The sequence below is a fragment of the Anarrhichthys ocellatus genome, unplaced genomic scaffold, assembly GCF_004355925.1.
Source record: "Anarrhichthys ocellatus isolate YVR2014 unplaced genomic scaffold, GSC_Weel_1.0 scaffold37, whole genome shotgun sequence".
Taxonomy (NCBI): Eukaryota; Metazoa; Chordata; class Actinopteri; order Perciformes; family Anarhichadidae; genus Anarrhichthys; species Anarrhichthys ocellatus.
In genome coordinates, this window is record NW_022280067.1 from 4,407,441 (window position 1) to 4,421,013 (window position 13,573).

Sequence of the window (13,573 nt, forward strand, 5' to 3'; positions counted from 1 at the left end):
AAACCACGTGTGTTGCTGAGTCAGAGCTCATGAGAGTAACATGTAGCTGTAACTATAAATGATGGCAACAGAACTAAAACCCAAGTTCTAAAAATGGTTTGGTAATAAAGTTTAGAGAGAGATTTTGTTCACAAACATAAAATAAAACTATAAGACCAAAGATAGGATCAGACCCCGGATTCAAAAAACAATTCAGTGATCAGTGTCAGAATCAATGCCCCCTTCACACCAGACACACGTTAATCCTGCTGATCTGTGTCTGCATCGACCACTTCAATTTCTCCGTGTTTCTCAGACGTGTTCATCTCAGACTGCGGCTGTTTGTCGGATCTTAATTAAGAGAGTCGAGTTCAGTTTGCGGTTCTAAATGAACCAACTGGAAAAAAGAGACTCATGGACATTTTAACTTTCCAAATGTCTCTTCTCAGAAGAAAGAGGTTGAACAGTACTTTCTATCAGTGAGTGCACATGGATTTCATTACATTTACCACAGCCATTACTAACTGACACAACAATTCTAAATCTTCTCTGGCTTTACATCCCAATCCCCGAACTGGACAAAGCCCACACTGCTGTCGTATCTAACAGTCGTATAGATGCTTTCTTTGGTACCACCAGGCATCTTTATCAAGCCTTCATCGAGACCAAACATCTCCTCTACAATCCCAATCTATCACAGGAACATCTTAAAACACACTTTTACTCTTTGGCTCTTTACTGCGAGTGTGTATCGGGTGATTGTATCTTCAATGTTTACAGATTCATGTATTCTGTTCCGTTTATCGCTATCCTGTAAACCCCACGGGGCTGCACGATTAATATGAGGGGAATGTTTACTTTGTGGCTTTCTCCGACCTTTGCTTTCATATTGGGAAATAATGAATTGTATTGTCTCTTGTTTTCATTCAAATGAAACAATGAAACAAGGATATGTGCGACCTGTGCTGAGGGGTTAGAACACTGGTTCAGTTTACAACAAGCCAAAGAGGTTGCAACCCACTGCTGTACAGATGAAAAGTGTTGTTTTAAAGTAAAGTTGTCTAAAGTAACAGTTCATCGTTCTCAAACAGAAATAGACGAATAAAAGAGAGGAATTAAATGGAAGATGCCATAGCCCGCCCACACTGTTTTGATTGACATGCGACTGCTGCAGCACAGGAACTCAACAGCCGGTAATGGAGACAACAAATACAACAAACTGCTCCAGACAGCTGATTACCACAATCTGATTACTTCACTTATTCCTGTTTCAACTGTCAAAGTCTATCAGTTGAAAGGAGGAAATGGTAAAAAAGAAAAGTGGTTTAAATGAACCCGGACCAGCAGAGAGCAGGACTTGTGGCTAAATTTATCTCTGGCCAAAGAAATGTCTACAGGTCTACTGCGTCCATAGGTATGAGTATTTAGATGATACACAACTAACTTCCTAACAGGGATACTTTGTGTATTGGTGCATCTGAAGTCATTCCACCAACATACATTTCACTTTCCAGCTCAATGTAAATGTGCCAGAGTTAGCTGGAGAGATAATTTACATCTGCAGTACTACAATTCAGTGGCCTAATATTATCAGTACAATTCAACAGCAACACTATAGTGCAACACTGCACAGCACAATACAATAACATACATAAATACATTACAGAAGTAGCAGTATATAATGGCAGTGCCAGAGATGAGGTATTGTGACTCCTCGTGATAGCAGTCTGCTTTAAGCCGTCTCTTCAGTCTGTTTCTCTGAACTCAATAGGAGGACTGTTCCAGTAGTGGGTGGCTCTGACTGAGAAGACTGTTTGCCCAAACTTGCCACGTCTGTATTGTACAACACAGTCCTCTCTGGTGTTTGCCCTCGTTACCCTGCCGCTACTATCATTCTGCAATATGAACCGATTCAGTGTGGGAGGTGCAAGTCCATGTAGAACCTTAAAGACTAGGAAAGCATCCGAAAATGTTTAAAACTATCGAAATAATATAGATTGTACTTTTTAACTATATTGCAATTGGCCTTTCCGTCAAATGTTTTCTATGTCTGTTTATGAAGGGATTCAATAGGTTTTAGGGTTGTCGTGCTCGCTTGTGACCAGCTTGTATGATAATGATTCCATGATCACGTTGAGCTTTTCTCCTCCTGTTTATGTTCGGTGTAAACATGAGTTGCTCAATCGATCATCTGGTCGTATAGAAGTCTATGAGAAAATGACTCTACTTCTCTCTTGATTTATTACCTCAGTAAACATTGTAAACATGAGTTTATGGTCTCAATCTCTAGTTTCAAGTCTTCTTCAATACAGCATGATGTTCATTTAGTAAATTATGGTCCATTTAGAGTCAAACAGACCATAAAGCAGGGGATGCTTTCGGGCGGGACTACACAGTGATTGACAGGTGATCTACCAGAGACGTATACGGCGTCACTAAGTCATTCCTCTGCAGTCCAAATATGGTCACTACCGTTCACTGGTCGCAGAAAAACCAAGATGGCGACGGCCAAAAACCAAGACGTAGATGGACGAAATGCCGAACTTGACGCTTCAAAACCGCAGTCGACTTCTTATATACAGTCTATGTTTGTATGTTACATGTACATTTGTAAAGTCACATCATTCATTGATTGATTCTTTATTCAACCCAGAGACAACCTCATACAACAACCTGACAAAGGCAAGACCTAAACGTTTTGATGCATAAAACAAAGTATATCAGAGTATTGGAATAAGTATTACGTTACTTCTTTTATTTAGATTTTACTTTTATACACTTGATCGAGTCTTCAGAAATTGATTAATGTCTTTCTGCTGAGCAAATTAGGTAAGAAGTCGGTTTGGCTATCCTGCAATATGGTCCATTGTCTCTATTAAGTCCTCACACGTTTGTTCATGTTATCAATAACCTTTATCAACCTCAACCCACTGGCACAGCAACAACATAGAACAGTGCACCAGCAGTGACTTCATGACCTGTCCAGTTGATCATGAGACGTTTTGTATTGATTAATACTGCTATCAGCCTCCCACTGCTCATTATCTTTGTTCCAGGGTCCACTGGAGATCTTTCTCTTGGACGCCAGAGGCATGCTGTTACCACCACTGAGAGACGAGAGCCAAAGGGAAGCAGAGAAGACTCATAACTCATACATCACACGTAGACAGGGATAATGTATCACTTTGTCACTTTCATCTGGCTGCCCTCACATCCTTGTTCTGTTTAATCATATTTCTTTGTGTAGCTATGAACAAATTTGTGTGTGTCAGAACAATACATCAATAAAAGCCTTGAATGTCAATATTTTTAATTTCCAGCTTTCCTGGGAGAGTAAAGCAGACTGATGGGCCGAAGGAGAAGTTAATCCTTTAGGTGCAGGGCTACCCACATCACTACGATCCCTCCCAGTGACTATTTTAATTGCTTCATCACACTGAACCATCTCCAAAATCAGTCATTTCCAATCCTCCTCTGATCTAGAGAGAGTCATTCATGCACTAATATCGTCCAGGCTGGACTACTGTAACTCCCTCTACCTCGCCATTTCCTCAAGCTAACATTTTCCATCTACAACTAATTAAAAATCAACATCACCTCTATCCCTGCATCCTCACACTGGCTCCCTGTTGACTTTAGGATACATTTTTAAATCCTTTTGATTGTCTACATATCTCTTCATGGTCTTGCTCCTCTCAGCGCCGTATCCTCATACAACAGTCCGTATGATATCTTACAAAAAGTTACTCCTCGTTTTTCGTGCGTTTTCCAACAAAAGCCAGCAACACGTGTCAATTTGAGCTTGTTACATGCCGACAGTCTTTTCTTAGGCAACAAACCTACTTAAGTTAGGTTTGGGAAAAGATTGCAGAAGTAACATTCAGAAATGTCTCCGGAAAGGAATCCCAACTTCTAATGACTTCTCTTTTATGTAAAGCGCGGTATTACATTTGTTTAAAACTCATAACTTGCACTGCAGCTAATGATGTCAGTCAGTGGGGGGTTTTGACACCGTTAGTGTCTAACGTATCTCCTGCAAAGAGCTTCATTGACACTGCTGTCCTGCAGGCTAAATTCAGAATCACTGCACATATTTTTATTTCACTAAAACTGTTCAAACTCTGAACCATTTGTCTGTGTGTACAAATGGTTCAGAGTTTGAATAGATACCAATAAAGGCTAAGAGGTTGATATTACAGCAGTTCAGATAATAAGAGTGATTAATGAGTCACGGCAACAAGTAAACATGCCACACCTTGACCTGTACTCGTGCATCTAACTTAGGTTACATTTTTAATGTTAGCTGTTAAAAAGACAATATGTCAAAAGTTTTTAAAACATGAAATATTTCCTGATTTGTTGAAGTAACAATACTTTATGTTAATTTAAGTATTTTGTCGAATGCATCAAATGTGCAAGCAAAGTTTGAGGGAAAGACAAGGGTTAAGACTTTAATAACGTGTTATGTTACACGATAAGTCGTGGACGTAGTGACCGTGATGTCACACGTTGGTTTGTGGACCCCTGGTTCAGCATTTCGATCGTCCCCTTCTTGGGTTTCTGATCATCGCCATCTTGATTTTTTGCAACCAGAAGTGACACGAGAGGGTGGAGCTAAGGAAAAAGAGTTAAAGTTGTGAGACGAAAACACGGACAACACCCAGACCGGACCATGCCTTGTTACATGTCAATCACCCTGTAGCCTCGCCCAAAAGCATCCCCTGCTTTATGGTCTGTTTGACTCTAAATGGACCATGATTTACTAAATGAACATCATGCTGTATTGAAGAAGACTTGAAACTAGAGATTGAGACCATAAACTCATGTTTACAATGTTTATTTGTATTAAAACTATGTATTTCTACACATACAACAATCTGGTTCATTTTAAATGTATCATTTGATCTAATCTCATCCTGGAAGAGGATGGAAAAAAGCATGAGAAAAAGGGAAAGTTGCTGCCTCAGGGGTGAAATGCCACAGACACAGGCCTATTATTACATCACATCTATTTTTGGTTAAATCTAGTTGGTAATTTGGTGGTCTCCTGGTATTACTATTCCTGTGTGAATAATTGTAATTTTATTTCAGTAGTACTCACTTCTCAGTAAAATAATGAGAGTACAGATGACTTCCAGATGGACAGGCTCACTTTAATAGCTCCCTTTCTATCCTCAGTAACAACTCTCTGGAGGTCGTCCAGAAATGTCAGAGTGGGATTGAAAATGTTGCGCTTACTGTCGGCAGAGCGGACATTAATTGGTCAGGGCTTCCGTGCTGTTATAAACACACTCGTTGATTTAATACAATGAGCTCCAGCGCCACGATGTCAGGATGTCAACACCAGTTTGAATGAAAATTGTACATTTGCTGCCTCGATATTATAACAGCTATTTCAGCAGAACTCGAGAGTCAAATCATTCAAAACAAATAGTTTCTGGAGCTCAAACACAAGTCTCAAAGGATCTGCAGCATCAGCGTGCAAGAGGATCATGTTCATGCTCTAAACACTGGATAAAGTTTAATTTCAAGCATTTGAGATACACTTTTCTACAGTCTTGCTATTTCAGAACATTTCTGCCAGATCATTTAGTTTTGTCTTGACAGTAGTATATATATATATATATATATATATATATATATATATATATATATATATAGATCTAGTTATGTCCAGTTATTTTTAACATGGCTTCATCCGCGACTTCTGGCCCACAGTAGTCATTATATAGAAAGGAAAGGTGTTAACTCATTACACCCTGTTCCAGTGCGTGAGGAGAAAACCTAGTTTGCAGGTGTGTGAATTGTCGTTGGCGGCGTCTGAAGTCTTGAAGGCACTGTTCCTTCCTTGGACGAAGTCATTGTAAACTGATGTTAAGTCATCTCTGACCTTTATCAGGCGCACTGGATGGGAAAGTAAGAAAAAGGACCTTTGCAGAAAAGTGCTACTGCGGCTTGATAAGGTTACTAAAAGTGACTGATTGCCACTGAAAAGGCCGTCAGCCATAATGCATGTGTGTCTTCTAGAGGTCACTTTGTGGTTTTGGTGCAAAAATGAGCATAATGAGTTAAAATGAAACCTTTTGTTTCATTGCAGTTATGTTAAAAAGCCTCCTTTTAATGTCAGAAACAAAAAGCCTTTAGGTCAGAGGAAGCAAGGGCACAATACTTTGACTCAGACTGGTTCCACGCTTTATAAAAGTCTACAACGGTTGACTCAGAAGTTCAGATGTTTGATTCCTCAGCAATGATGAAACCTTTGGTCTAAAGATAAAGACGAATGTCCAAACACGTCCAACAGTCTCCAGCAATGGAAGTCTGTCTCCGTGTTTACATGATGCCATAAAGGACACAGAGATCCAGCATACTCACACTACATGTATCAGTGGTGGGCCGTCAGGGCCTGCAAGGCCTTCTCTGCTGGTCTAAACAGAATCACAAACTTATAACTATTTTATAATTTAATCATTTTTCTTCAATACACTACATGTATTGTAATTTATAAAAATATTTTTCCCATTATCTTATTTTCTCATTGCACAGCTACTGTCTTCCTCAGTTGCTCTGCTTCCAGTGCAGCTTGTTTTAAGTAGAGCTTTTATCCAATCAGATCTCACCTCTGTGTCTCTAGGTAAGAACAGAGGCCCGAGGCCTGCAGACTCACAAGTGCATCCATGTGCAGTTTAAGTGAATGGGGACGATATTGTTGATTGTCATAGTCTTCAACCAATCAGATCTTTAGTTTGACATGTTGGGCGTATTCTTTGACGTGCCAGAGCCTTCTAGCTGGCCTATAAGTACGTCAGTGTAACACGTTCCTGTTACCACCATGGGCTCTCCCAGCACAATGACACTGGTACACACAGATAGTGCTGCTATCGTTCTTTATTGATAATTAGAGTCCAGGCTGGTCGCGGCCGTGCGCTCTCCTGCACTGCCTTCGAGCGCACCCGCCATGTATGATTCTGTCGGGAGGGTCTGTCGTCCTCTCTGTCCATTCTCAGCCTGTGTCTCCTGTCCGCTTTTCCCTCTCGCTGTTCCATCCCTACTAGCGTTTATATGGGAGAGAGACACAATCCAAGATTGGTTTCAGCTGCGGTTAATCAAGCCTCTTCTCGGCACCGTTCCCTGAACCACTCCCCCACTCTGTCCCCTCTGCAGCTGAGCCCAACCACAGTCAGCATTACGTGCAGCTCAGTTTCCAGGTGCAGCTCTGCAGTGAGGTGCAGCGTGTGCTGTGATTGGTCAGTGGGCAAGCACGTGACTATTGTGAAATGAAACTTAAGGTAGCCATCGGAGTTTAGTCGGAGTAGTAAGAGTTCAAATTGAAAGATATGGAAGAAATTATGAAATTTTTTGCATTTTGCTTGGTGTAGATTCGTATTTTTTTTACTTAGCTTTGTTTTTTTAACACTCAATGGCTGAAGGAGGAGAAATGGATTTGTGAGTTGGGATTTAACCGTGGGATTAAACTCTTTGTCAACAAAGAAAGGAGGATGGAGTTTGTCTTTAAGTGAACAGCATTTGGTAAATCAACTGCGTTTGTTTTTTTACATCTAATATCTGAATGGCCCTTGAGTGTGCAGCAGAATGCGTGTTCCGCTGCAGTGTTGCTGGATTGATTTGTTGCTTTGTTGTCATATGAATATCTGTGACTGTTTCTTGTGAGTTTGTTCTTGTCATTGTGTTAATTATATAGATTTGGACTATATGCATTGTCCGTTAATTACGAAGCATACCGTCATGCGCGGAGTTATTGTCCGGACAATTCAATCTGTTTGGGCTGTTTTCTTTGCTGTGTTTCAGCTGCAAGACCGCACTGAAGGCCCAGGTATAAAATGCATGGCCTGCCACTGACATGTGATGAGGTGTTTCTTGCAGTTTTTAGACAGAATACCACAAACTTGTTCTTGGTTACTGCTCTGTAGAAAAAGGAAGCACTACTTGGGTCTAATGTGAGAAGGAGAAAGTCGGGGCAGACTGTTTAATTTGGTAGAAAAAGAAAGGATTAAAAGTGGCTCCTCTAAATAAAACAAACATTTGGCATGGCATTTCTTACTCAGGGTCTGTTACACCACATGTTTATGTGCTTTAGTCACTTAGCAAATTGGTTCAAGCTCTGTTTTACATTCACATGGATGTGACAGGAAAAGACAACCTCGTGGGGTCTCGGGGTTATCCCACTACTATGATACTATATATTATTCATACATTTCACATGTCAGAAACTATATAAGCTACATACTGCATTATACTAGATATAATGTCATATATGCAGGATTATTTAACCTTCCAAGCAATAACAAGGATTCTATGAAAAATAAGCTGCTAGATTCATCATTATTGACTAATAACATCGTCCTATCCATCCGTAGGGACATGGGGGGAAAACAAATGGAGATTAAGTTTGCAAAAGGCCACTACGGAGTACACGTTATACATCAGACTCTTATCTCTGTGAAACACGTGTTCTATGTTTAAAAACAGCAATAGGTCGGGAGAATAATGAGTCAAGACTGGGAGGGTATTTACAGAGATAAAGTCTCTTACACCCCCAAAAACAAATAATTTTTATCACAATGCGCTGTCGTTACTTGACCCCCGCTGAACATTCTTCAGTCAATGTCTGCAGTGATTACTGAACACAGGGCAGGTGGAGGATTAATGGCTCCCTCTGTATTCTGTGAGCTTACTACTATGACATAGAACCCAAATGTAAAACCAAAGAGCAAGCCGTGGTTTAAGTAGACAAAAACAAGGAATGCAAGGGTGGAGATCAGCTGAAATGTGTTCTGTACTAAAAAGATTTGGTTCACTGTTGGGCTTAAATAATTCAAAGATTTCAAGAATATAGAATTTAGCTTTGTTATCATAAAGAAGGCTTTATGATACCAAATGATACAACTTTCTGCCATAATATGACATTTTGGCCTGTGTATTCTTCTAATATTTTCAAAAAATTTGATTTTTTACTCATAAAATTACCACTTCATTCCCATATTCTGACATTTTTTATAAAATTATGAATGTTTTTGAAGATTATTTTCAAAATGACAAGAATGACCCGAATACAACCTTGTTCTTGATATGTTGTAGGCCTAAAACATTTTACTTTAAACCCAATAGTGACATAAAAACAACAAATATGACTATTTTTTGACACACAAACTACAAACAAATAAACACAGCACATGACAACATGATGTCACTACATAAATCGTTGTTCTGAGGATAAAGGGGAACTCTGGAACATGATGGATACCTTTGATTTTTAAAGAACAGTTCCATTCCTTATCAACATGGAGCCAGACCCCAACACTGAAATGATTCGGAGGACTTACTTGAGCACATGTGTGGAGCCGTTGATCTGCGTGGCCGTGCAGGGAGCGCCGGACCCCAGGATGGACGGCCTGCGGTACCTCTTCCTCCCACAGCACAGGATGATGAGGAAGGCACGGCGGAAGGACTTGTTGAGGAAGGCGTAGAGGATGGGGTTCAGCATGGAGTTGATGTAGCCCAGCCACAGGCAGGCCACCCACAGCTTGTCTGGCACCGTGTAGTCTATAAAGGGGTCCACCACATTGGTGACGAAGAACGGCGCCCAGCAGAGGCAGAAACACCCCATGATGATGCACAGAGTCTTTGCTGCCTTGGTCTCTGTTCGCATGCGGTGGTTGCGTTGCTGGTCAGCGGAGTCCGCACCGAGCCCGGCTCCCCCCGCCCGCTGCAGCATGCTGATCTGCAGGGCGTGTGCGCGGGCCGTGATGTAGATCCTCTGGTAGGCCAGCACCATGAGGACCAGCGGGATGTAGAAGGCCACCACAGAGCAGGTGAGGGCGTATGGCTTGTTCACCATGAAGACACAGGACGTGGAGTTGCTGCCCTCGCTGTGGCGCCTCTCTTCAATCTGGTGAAAGAAGTCCAGACAGTTAGACGAGCAACTCGAGTCAACATTCAGATGTCCAAGTAGCATTGACTAATCACGTTCAAGCAGCCTCTGTTGATTGCAGGTAAACGGTCCGTGTGGAGACCAAAAGAGGTTAAACACATTGATTGGAAAACGCTCATATATTTAAGTACATTTTGTGAATGAGATCTTGAATGAGGACTCGTTGGATTGATTGTCACCAAACCTCTCTGGTTGCTTGGCTCAAATCTGATTCTTACTTATTATAAGATGTGAAAATATAGTAATTGAAGTACCAGCGTACTGTAGCGTATTCAAAAACTGCCCTCTGTAGCATCATTATCTTGTTCTCAGCTGCCCGAGGTGGATTATTAAAATGTGTTATTTCATGCTTTGATAGAATTAAAACCAAAATGCAGACCCCTGAACGGATTATTGGACAGCTCATCCCTGCTACGACTTGAAACACCTCCAGACTTCACAGCAGCCCACTTAAAACCCAGCGCTGTCCTCAGCCGAGTCTCCACGAGCAGGGAGCACAGCTCCTGGGGGAGAGGGAGGCTCTGCACGTCACCATTAATCACAGCGAAGTCCCATCCCCGTTTTTCCCTCAGCTATCATCTCATCTCTGTGGGGAAAAACTACACGGCTCCGGGCTACGAGACGAATAACACAGGGATCAATCCATATCTGTGCATGAAAGGCCCCTCGTGTAAACTGAGGTTATTTTTTATGAATGGGCTGACACCTTTAAGTGTTTCCATGTGAGCGCTGAGGTTATGATAAGAGTATAATAAATGTGTAAATAGGAGAAAATAAATATCTATTTTTCTTCATGCAGGTGTGGTTGCCAGAGCTCTCTCTCAGTGCTTACATTTCTTTCCAGATTCATTCCACTTAAGTCTTGCCAAAGGGCACATTGGAAGCAGCTCTTGTCACTCACTCTCCCTTAAATCTTTTGAGCCGTGGAAAAAAATGCGAAACAAACATTTTTGGGAATCATCTCTGGAAAATCTTATGGATGTTGTTGGATGAAGTGTCTTTGAAGCTCCAGTCGGGTGGTACATTCGACCATCTTCACACCTTATTGAAGTCAACTGAAGGCTCATTAACTGAACATCACAACTGTCATCATGAATGAGGATTTTTTAATCCAAATTCCGATCGCTGAAGATGTTATTTTATGATGTAAAAAAATCACCCCGTGAGAAGCAGAAGGCATCGTGAACGCTTCTTTATGCTAATAAATGTTTTTTAAGTTTGAATTACTTACATGTGTGTATATATTATATATCCACATATACTGTGAAACTGTGTGTATGTTAGAAACAGTAAATTGTTAAGTTAGTTGTACAAAAGAAGGCAAAGGTCAAGACATTCTCTGCACAATAATCTGCTGAGTGCAAATAATCTTGCTATCTGAGAATACTGAAATAGCATTATGTAATATTTGTATTATTTTAAGGCGAGCTAAACAAAAAGCTACTGCCAAACACACGAATGAATACAATAAGAATAGAAAGAAAACACTCATGGCTGAATAATGAACGGGTGATAATCTGATGATCTGATCACGCCATCTTTTGACAGCGTGTCATTTTATATTGTGACATCTAAATTAAATTAAGAGATTAATAGATTATGATAAGCGTTGGCAATGCCTGCTTTTGACTACAGTAATCCTTTCTTCATCACACTGATGCAAAAATCCTGTGAATCCGACTTAGTCCTGAAGAGAGAAGAGAGAAATACCACTTCATACGACATTTAGCTAAAGCTCCGTAGTTAAAATAAGTACTCAGATCTTTTACTTTAAGTTTGTGTTTCTGAGAGGTATTATATATCTGGTGGCGCTGGTGTCGCAAAGACAACCGCATCGCTTTCCAGTTTTCCTCAGAGCCGAGGAACTGCCATCAACACAGCATTTAGTTTACACCAGTTGCTTCAGTTGTTGCACCGTGCACCATTTCCTCTAGTGGGATGGTAACTTACACTGATACTCTTTGGAGAAGGACCGCCCCCTTTTGGTCTTCATCGACTGAGATTTCTTTAGTTGATTCATTTGTTTGATAATTTTATTCATGCTGGATTACTTATTTCATAAGGACCCAATGCAAACGCTGATGATGTCATTATTTGCATTATTATTTACTTCATAACGATAAGTTAGATCAAAAAACTTGTCTACCACAGACTGTGATCCCTGACCAATCAGAGCTGTGTATTCCACACGGCCATGAAAACAGCAGGAAACGGTGAAAATAGACAGTGTGACTTGTACGCGGGTCTCGAGTGGCTCCAGAGTTCTGGTTGTTTTGTTCACTTTTGGAGCCGCTGTTTGTGCCAAAACTGACGGGCTGCTCAGAATATTCAACAGCTCTAATTGGACCCGAAGAGAACAGCGCTAACTTTAGACTGCTGTTGTGCTGTAAACTTCTTTGTGGTGTGTGTGTGTGTGTGTGTGTGTGTGTGTGTGTGTGTAGAATGAGTGAATCACTGCCAATGCTGCCAAAGACGAGCCATCCAGTCCTCCTGGTGACAGTGGGCCCGGAAGTAACTTTTGCTGGCGTTCAGATAAAGGCAGAAAGGGGCGAGCGAGGTTAATGGTGGCTGGGGAGTCTCTCTCTCTCTCTCTCTCTCTCTCTCTCTCTCCTCACACACTCATGCTGTCTTTTTCTGCACACCTGTCTGACTGTCTCTCTCCTCCACTTCCCGCTTTGCGTCGCTCTGCTATTTTCATTCAGTCGTCCTGTCTTTAGTGACTGATTCCCTCAAACTTCTCATTCACAAATTGGCACAATAAACGTTTAAACGTTTAAACTTTGACATGTTCAGTTATGTAATGCAACACTAACAACCTTCCCAATTATCACATACTCCATATATTCATGGTCGGGCAATTTTATATCGTGTTCATATGTTTGGAGAATTTGTTCCTTATTTATCTTATTTTACTTTTGGAGCTAATGCTGCTTTCATTGGTACAGAGTTGGTTTAACTGGGCTGGGTTTCTCGGTTGGTTCATTTTTAAAACAAGCTTAATCTTGCTTGTTTCTCCAAAGTTACCTCACCTTCAATTAAGAGATGATATACAACAACTTTGCCTAGTGGAGTTAGCCCTAAACACCCTTAAGGCACTTGAGCCATGCACTTTAGACCACGCGCTATAGATCCTTTAAACACGGCCGTTCAAATGATAAGATATGTCATAAACATGGTTGTTGAAAGCAAAGAACATGCTGTAAGCTGCTTGAACCTCTTTCTCTACATTCTTCCTCTGTCATTCTGTGTGATCTACGCTTAATGCACTCAACATGATCTGGAAGAAGTAGAAGCTGTTTTGTATTCTCACACAGTTGCTCCTAACTTGTAAGGCTTGTGACCTTCTGAAACAAATCAATATCTTGCCACAACTTATTGCAGTTCAACTGATTTTTCCTAGTTAAATTGTTCATTTGAAGGATTTTTTGATGCTTGAGGGGAATAAAGTTTTCAATAGTTAACCACCTTCAACCAACATGCTTCCCCTTCACATTGATCCTGACCCCGGGTTGAGTGAAGCTCTCTTCTAATACCTTCAGAGTGTATACTTTAGCATTTTGCAGCAGATTATTTCTTCTCATCCCTCTCTCTCTCTATTCTTGCTCGACATTCAACAAACCTCACCACAAAAAACTTTCATAGCAC

General features: G+C 40.9%; 1 protein-coding gene across 2 annotated transcripts in view; it reads right to left on the bottom strand.

The window, feature by feature from the left end:
- Positions 1–13,573, bottom strand: part of htr4 (5-hydroxytryptamine receptor 4) — a 139,522-nt gene that overhangs the window by 31,550 nt on the left and 94,399 nt on the right. For both annotated transcript variants that reach the window (XM_031866966.1, XM_031866967.1), the window contains exon 6: positions 9,321–9,886. In XM_031866966.1, coding sequence (XP_031722826.1) covers positions 9,321–9,886 — 566 coding nt within the window. The remainder of the gene's footprint in view (positions 1–9,320; positions 9,887–13,573) is intronic.